This window comes from Dryas octopetala, chromosome 9 (genome assembly GCF_963921425.1).
Source record: "Dryas octopetala chromosome 9, drDryOcto1.1, whole genome shotgun sequence".
Lineage (NCBI taxonomy): Eukaryota > Viridiplantae > Streptophyta > Magnoliopsida > Rosales > Rosaceae > Dryas > Dryas octopetala.
The window spans coordinates 6,130,457-6,139,288 of record NC_141374.1 but is presented as its reverse complement, the minus strand read 5'-3'; the positions used below and the strand labels follow the sequence as shown (position 1 = coordinate 6,139,288).

Genomic DNA, 8,832 nt, shown 5'->3' with positions numbered 1-8,832 from the left:
TTTGAACCTTGGTTACAAAATAATATTGGGAGTCCATCATCGACTAGAGATTAGAGAGACGGGAGAGCAAAATGTTGTTGCAGACGCTTTGGCAGTAACTAGGCCTGTAAAATGGGCAGCAACTCTAATGATAAGGAACATTTTGTTTGTTTAACATCATCTACATTACGTTACAATGCATGGCAGTCAAACCTAGAATGTGCTGGTCTTTGGTTGTAAGCCAAAACCAACATGCCAAACCCACTAGCGGATGCAGGGTGGGGTCAATGGGTCCATTGACCCCATGAACCCAAAAATGCTAGACTTGAGGAAAAAATTTAACTCCATGAAGCTTGGGTTTTAGTGGCAGGGGCAGGAGCAAAAATACAAGCAAGGTGTTTGTGTAAATATGAGAAAAAAAGATCAGAGGAAGGGAAAGAAAGAGTGAGTCACGTGAGATGAATCGTGAGCTTCTTAGTCTTGACCCCATAACGGTTAATTTATGAATCCGCCACCCAAACCCATAACATTTTGTTTGAACTACAAACCATACTCACTAGATAATATTGCCCCTCTACTTAAAATATCTATAAATGCAATTGGAGTTTCACTGATTTAGTAACCAATGCATTCACATCTTATATCTTTGAGATATAATTCTTGATTACAAAGAACTCAGAATACTATATTCCACTCTGGTGTCGAATACTGACTTCTCTAAATTCTCCTGAAGCATATTGAGGTGGTGAGGGGAGAGGGACAAAGAAGAGAAGAGGGAGAATGGGAGAGAGGAGAGAGGGAAAGAGAGAGAAGGAATGAGAGATGGAGAGAGAGAGAGAGAGAGAGAGAGAGAGAGAGAGAGAGAGAGAGAGAGGGGAAGGGAGGCCGACGGTGGCGGCTGGTGGTGAGGTGTGTTGGGTTTTGTTTTATTTTTTTTTATTCCTGTGTAATAAAGAGTGTTTTAAGAATTTTAGAGGTGTGTATTAAAAAATTGAATAAATTAAAAATTTAAAAATGGTGTGAGGTGAGAAAAGTGTGTAATAAGAGGAACTGAGGAATAAGGCATGCATATAACAGTACTCTCTTTTAAAAATTCTTTTAAAAATGGTGCAAACATGAGATATTAAAATGTAATTCACCCAATTAATATATACTCAAAGGAAACCCCAGCTTCAGCACACATTGGATTTGGAACCACACTAAATTTACACTCAACATCACTACGAGAACATATGTATTTGGTAACCTTTGAAAAAAAAAAAAAAAAAATCAAAGGAGAAAAATAAAAATACGAACTTTACAACACTAGTGAGCATCCATCATTGCCAGAAAATGGAGCATAATAGAAGGAGCAGAAAAGTGAAAAGCGGGGGCGACGTAGAGACCAGAGAAAAGTGAAAAGCAGCCATCAACTTCCTGCTATGGGAATAAAAATGGGTGTCATGAACTGCTTTGCACGGGGAGATTCCATTTTCCAACGGGGTGCTAAGTTCAAATCATATGTAATCTTCACAAGTTTCAATTACGTTCGGTCTGAGTCCACCGTTAATCTCTGCTGTTTACCGTTATTGCCAAATGTTGGGGTTTGCTCCTCTGAATATTGTGTTCCCAACTATCCTGCTGTGTGTTGTTTGCATCCCTTAGGTCCATAATGCTGAGAGCTTCGCCTCACAATCTTCTTGCACAAGTAGCAATAGTGGTTTTGGCATGCCCAGCAGAAGATATGATTGTTATTGCCAATCTGATGGGAAAGGCAGAAATTCTATCAGTCAAGTTGACACAAATCCAAAAATCTTCAAAAAGAGAAAGGATAATTACTGTGCTTGTCAATGAATTGAATTATCCTATGGAATTGCTCTACCATAATAGAAATTAAAATTTCTTTGAAAAAAAAAAAAAAAACATGAGAATACAATAAATTTCCTTAATATTATTAACCATCAATATCTGATCTATAGCCAGGCCCAATCTTTACTCACCTTTGCATTAAACTGACCACAATTAGGGCATAATTGACCATGCTCAGCAAAGAGTTCAGCTTGAATCTGACCCAATACCTGGCGAGGATTCATCTGTGCCTCCCAGATCTGAATTGCTTCTGGCGGGAACAGTTCACATGTACCATCCCTTCAATTAATACAAGCAAATTAATTATACACTAAATGGGTATATAGATACAACTAAAGCATAGGAACAGCCCCAAACAATTGAATCAATTTAAGAACCTGAAATGATCATATCCCTCAATTGCCTTATCACAGCGGTAACAAAAGCACTGCCCACAGTTTTGACACACCATCTTGTTGCAACCTTCAGTTCGGGATATTGCCATCTTGCAAGATGGGCATTGCTTTGCATCGCGAAGTATTTCCCTCACACTGAGAAGCTCATTGATCATCTCACGTTCCCTATGCTTTTGATCATCCTTTAAGTGAGATGAATTCTGACGTTCCTGCAGAATAAAGGTGTTTGTAGTTGATTCTAAGTAGTTTACAAAAACATGATGAAATTTCCAATAGACAAGGGAAAAGATAGATAGATATCTTTATCTCTAAGCACAAGACCGAAGCAATGCATTATTAACTCAAAAGTCATAAATTGATTTGTGAACTTGCACACTATTGAGAATATAAAATCACATTGAGTATTCTAAGCATAGCATCAAAATCCATATGATCCTAGGCCTCTCCTCCAACTTTAAAAGAAACTTTTAGTAAAACCATTTGGCATTTAATCAAATGAGATAATAAATCATAAAACACAGTTAAAAATGCCAAATATGTATGTCAAAATGCCTATAGAAAGTTGAGGATGAGTAATCACATTTAAGTGAAAATGACATCTAAGACCTGTGGTGCAAAGATCTCCGAATGAGGCTAGTTGGCCTGGAAGAAAGCATTGGAAATGAGAGTATGCGACAGGGGCAATCAAACACATTATGTGAGAAAGTAGAAGTACAATGTTTTGGTACGATAATTGGCTACCACTGGGAAACGGGTGCTATTGTAGACAAATATGGGGAGGCATAATTGTTGATTCAGGAGTTCCAATGCATGCAAAAGTGTCTGATGTAATTAGGAGAGGAAGATGGAAGCTATGGAAATAAAGGACATATTGAACGAAATTAAAAATGCACAATTGTGATTCTATTTGGAAGAGTTTTGTTATAATCCAAAATTCTGTTATCCTTCGGTTAGCTAGTAGATGCAGACAATTGGTTGTTAAGGAGTTACTGAAAATGATCAATATGTTCTCTGTACATGCCATACAAAAGAGAGATCCCTTAATCTTTGATTGTTCTGTCTAAAGAAAAATATGGGCAGAGGTGTTGGCTTTAGCCTATATCCATGCAAAATAGTAGTGTGGGAATGGGAAGAGGAACTACGATGGGCCAAACATGAAGAATGATGAAGAGCTTAACTAAAGAAAGCTAGCTTTGCTGCAACCATCTATCATATTTGGACTAACCGACATGATACTTGAGAACCAGAAAGTATCATGCATTGCAGTTGTAATAAAGAATAAACATGGCATGCAAATGATGTTCTTTGGTAATTGCTCAGCTGTAGATAATAGTAAATGTCTGAAAGTTTCTATATAAAGGGATATGTAAATAACTTTTGTAACAAGTAGAATTAAGTAAGTGGGAGTAAGGATTGTAAAAATTTATATAGGACAGATTATTTAGCCCGTAGAATAGCCATATGTACTTTGTTTAGTATTGCAACAAAACCATCGTGCAATTAACAAAAACAGAAGACATCTAGGAAATCACTGCTGCAAACATATTACGGGATGGTACATATTTAGATAGTATGCGAATATGATATATTTAGCATGACAGTAATCATGCTTTGGAACCACCTTCTTATTTTCATTATGAGTAGAATACGAGCAATAATTATATGATGAAATAATAGTTTGATGCAAGTTTTATGACTAAACCCAAAAGAAAATTCCACCATCATCAGCATTTTGTCAACACTACATTAAAAAAATGTGCTTTCACTTTTTAACCGCTTGCCTAAGTTGCAAACCATAGTATGTCCTAGTACCACACCATGAATTATGATTGTCATTTCTACCAAATGGAAGTCGATTTAAGTAAAGGTAAAATATCCTGCTTTGATGAAATGATAAGCATGTCTGACAAACTACTAGAGGAACAACTCCCCCCCACACCAAAAAATAAAAAAGGATTACGAAATTAAGAAGGTCACAAAAGATTGTATGAATTTTACCTGCAGGATATGAAGCTTCATCTCAGGTGTCATACATTCAATACCTACATGGCGCCGCTCCCTGCAAAGTGTGCAAAAGCTAAAGAAGCACTTTGAGCATTGGGCATGCTGGTCTTCATCCTCTATGCAGGGAGTTTCACATCTTGGGCAATACGCAATATCAGACATTGACTCAAGTGTTTTTGTTAACATTAAGGACTCCCAACGTTCAAACTCTTCATCACCAAGCAATCGTTTTAACAAGCCTGGTGGGACCATACCCCCACATTTTGCATCCGGACACGTCAGTTTGCTTATGGTGCCTTCCTTGACATGCATGTCAGAATAAGTCTTCATGCATTTCCAACAGAAGAAATGCTGGCATGGAAGCCTGATAAACTCAGTGCCTAGAAAGATAAATCAATTAGCGAAGAATAAAATCTGGATTTTCTCATATTCAAATGATGATAAGTTCTATAAATGTTACACAGGAATACTAAGTTTCACATGTAACATGTATGCTTTTGTAGAAAGCATAATGAATCAGTCTAGAGAAAAATCAAGCGTAACAAAGAAGTTTACTTCTTTTTTCCTGAAACCAACTGAATAAGAGAAGCTCCGCCATGGAGATAAAAGGTTGGGTACGGGGTGGAGGTAAAAAAACTTTGCCCGATAAACATATCTGGATTTGCATTGATATAAATATAAACACCACACTGGAAATTTCAAGAGGTACAGGAGAAGATAACGTAACACATACAACCAAACAAGACCGGACAGTTAATAAACTTTAAGAAGGAGCAAAAAGTTACTATCTCATGGTAACATCGAGCTCAGAGTTTCTAAATGTTTCCCAAGTATAATCATCCTTGTCAAATTTTGTTGGTTTGCCGTTGTTCCCAAAAGTTTACATAGTTGGGAAAAAAGAAAAATTATATATATATATATATATTTTGTATTCTATGTTTCTAACACTTTCATGCACGCGTCAGCCTCTGTCATCTCTAGAGTGCCCAACATAGGGAACTCAACTTAAATTAGGATATTATAGCGGCAGATATTCGAACACAGGATACTCTAGCTGAGATACCATGTTAACTTTTATTGATTTACCATTTTCCCTGAATCTTAAAACTATTAGAAGTAGGTCAATAATATACGTTCTAACAGTCCTAATGCTATATGCCAGCTCAAAGTAAAATGCACCGTTCTAAAATTCCAATTACTCAAAAGTGCACTAAGAATGAGTCCTTAGCATGTAATCCTTCATCAGTCACATGAAAATGCTAACAATGATTTATGCATGAACCAAGTTAATGCACAGGAAAGAAGCTCAAAATGAAAAACTCATTTTGCATAAATGGTGTGATAAACTCACATTCTTATCCACCCAAAGCTCAACATAACAACCATCAATAGCCCATGAAAATAATTGGACGTCACATATGCATGCATAATTTGGTTATATATCTGGCTGAAATGGGAAACAAAACTCTTGTGTGGTTTGCCAGGTCTCAACAAGATACAGAAACTTCACATGTATATTTCCATATTGTGCAGAATAAGGTTTAACATACTATATTGATGTTGATGACGGTCACAATAGACGTTATAACATAGTGAAAAACACATACAACATTTAAAGAGTACTAGACTTCCACTGGGTTCTAATAAATTGTACTCTTAGTACAGTCTAATTTTGGCAGCACCTTGCAGGGTGGTGTTTCTGCTTCTTCACAATGGAAGCACTTTTCAACTTTTTAATAAATTTCAGTAAGCGGCTATTTTTGTTTGTATGATTCTTTTAAGAGTATCAGAGAAGATGGTTCTCAAAGATACTTTAAGTTACATGATTAATGAAATGTATTTAACATTTTAACTGTTGATCTTACCGCTAAGACTCTAAAATGATTTTACTGAAAATCCGTGACATAATTATTCAATGATTATTTGCCTTTGTGTACAAACTATGATCATACTTTAGTTCTGTCAACCAGAATATATGGTCACCATAAAGCATATGTAAAAGACCCTCTAGTGCCAAAATCACTGATTATTCTTCAACTCAGGAGAAGAATTAGTCCAACAATTTAAAGTGAACTAAGAGAATATTAGATATGTATTATAGTTCCTCAGCGCAAAAAGAAAGGGACCAATATTATAATAGAAATAAATTATATGTAAAATTCAATAGAACCTACATCAAGAATGGTTGAAAAATTACCTGCATACTCACTAAAACAGATGCAGCATTCATGCAAATTTTTTAGGAAGTTCTCATGGAGTCTATCATTGTTGTAACTTCTAATAAAAGGAATATCAACATCTGGTGAAATACTTCCAGTAACTGCACGTCTATCTCCAGCATCTCTCATGCCATAAGGACCAAGCATTATTTCTTTATCAAACCCAAGATAAGGAAGCGAAGAATTTTGTAGCCATTCCACCCATTGGTATATAACCTCCTGTCCTGGTTGTTCCATCCATATTGAGTCCAGCTTGGAACAAAATTTGGAAACTCTAGTAGAATTCAACCACTGAACATATATTGTAAAATAAGGTGGTAGGTGGCTTGGGTATGATTTAGGTAACAAACATGTCAACATAATTGGTGGAAGATGCTGGACTTTAAAAGAGTATGAGAAGTCATCAGAACTGTTGCTTCTGTCCTTAAGGTCACTAGATGAGTTCAACTCTGTAGTAAGGGCAATTTCACCTGGGGCTTCAATGTGTATATGAATCTGAATAGACAAAGCTGTCAGATATTTACTTTTTCACTCATTAATGATTAAAGGGAGCTCTAAAGTCCTGGCTTATTGCCAAACCTGAAAAGATCGAAGGACACTTTGTCTTTCAAAGATGATAAAATTGTCCCCATAAATGGACTCCATAGCAAGCAACTGCCACAAACTTAAAGGATGAGAAAAGGTCCAAAAAGCAGAGAAGTTGTATGTTAAAAAAAAAAAAGGAAGGTTCATAACACTCCTACTTATGAGTACCAAGTTTTCTTACCTCATAGTCAATGGTTTACAAATATAAACAGTCACATTCATTCCCTCTAAACTCATTATCATATTCCATTTTTACCTAGCATTTTGTATCTTCTTTAGCTTCAGTCTCTCCTTCATCATGTATTACAGAAAAATAGAGAGATTACTCTGTTGTCTATATCCAGCTCAATAATTTTGATTATTTACAAGTAAAACTAGTGCATGCAAGTAATTTGATTTAATCCCTCTGTTACCCTCATTAATAAATCACAGTCCTTGCAAACACTTACACAAAGCCACATCATGTGTATATAAATATCAAGTAGAAAATAATAAAAGCTCAATGTAGTCATTAAGTATAGACAACATTAAGTAGGATTCATCTCTTCAAAATGACTTTCAACAGGTTAAAGCAGCTCTCCTTTCTCATTAGCACATAATATCTAGATAAGCCTGGATTAGACTTGAAAACGATCACATCAATTCAAGCTAGCATCAAAAGTTTATAACACCTTTCTGTCTGTAGCATCAGCTAGGTAGTGAAATTATCATGTCAAACTATTAGTGCTTCATTCCTCTGAATATGCCAACTCCTAACACAATTTTTTCCATATGATAGTTAAATAGTAGTAAATTAACACGGAGATCAAATTTGAACCTGTTTCCAATACCAAATGAAGGTATGCATAGTCTAAACTTTTAAACCATCTATTGACGAACCCTGTACTAATTGAGAATATGAAAACTAAAAAATTTAAAGCTCGCATATCACTGGCACTTCAAGTTTATTGAATATTACCTCATCCTCCTGAGCCTGATCATTAATCGCCAGATGCTCTTCCGACAACTCCGGCTCTTCGACACCGAGCTCCAACTCTTCCAATCTACTCACAGCATCATCCTCACTTTTCCTAGACTCAGACACTTCAACACTCTCCACCCCAACTCCAATTCTATCTTCTTCACTTTCTTCTTCTGGTTTGACCACTTCATTATTCAAAGAAACCACTTCATTATTTAAAGAACCCACTTCATCATTTGGAGAACCCAGCTCAGATTTCTTGACAAACCGGGATTTGACTACCTGGGCACGCCCACCCCTCGATACCCACTTGGGATTTCTGTGGGTTTTGGTGGTTCTTGGTGCGAAATTCCGTGTAGGTGTGCTTGTAGAGATGGTGGGTTCAAGACTTTGAGAAGTGGAAGGGAGTGGAGGTGAGTCAAGATTGTTGTCGTCTTGATTATTGAGAGGTTTGACAGTCCATGTCTCCTCGATTTGGAGAGGTCGGTGGTCTTGTCTTCCTCCTCCTCCTCCTCTTCTGTTTTTTTCCATGGCAGATTCACAAGCAACAGAGGAGGAGAGAGGCGTGTGCGTCAATGGAAAAAATAACTAATTGTATGCCGCCCACAACCTTTTCTTGTTAATGTCATAACTAGACCGCGCTCTGCCGCTCTGAATCTCTTGAATTCTGTTATTAACAGTGAATTAATTATATAGCCATCGTTTTGGACCGTTGGATCAGCTTGGTCTCATCTAACGGTCCTTAATATTTTTCTTTTTTAGTGAAAACTTGGTAACCAAGAAATAGGCTTGAAAAATGGACGAAAGTTACAAGTCCTACCCAAGGTAATTAATTTCCGTA

At 36.6% G+C, this 8,832-nt stretch overlaps 1 protein-coding gene across 1 annotated transcript; it reads right to left on the bottom strand.

Moving 5' to 3' along the window:
* Nucleotides 1-1,247: 1,247 nt before the first annotated feature.
* On the bottom strand, nt 1,248-8,629 carry NHL8 (NDR1/HIN1-like 8). The gene is made up of 7 exons (XM_086257495.1): nt 7,989-8,629; nt 7,025-7,099; nt 6,424-6,940; nt 4,221-4,606; nt 2,205-2,431; nt 1,959-2,106; nt 1,248-1,720 (listed from the first exon to the last, which is right to left on the bottom strand). Exons 1-7 carry the CDS (start codon nt 8,520-8,522, stop codon nt 1,592-1,594), a joined length of 2,016 nt encoding a protein of 671 aa, XP_086113621.1. The 5' UTR covers nt 8,523-8,629; the 3' UTR covers nt 1,248-1,591.
* Nucleotides 8,630-8,832: the final 203 nt, after the last annotated feature.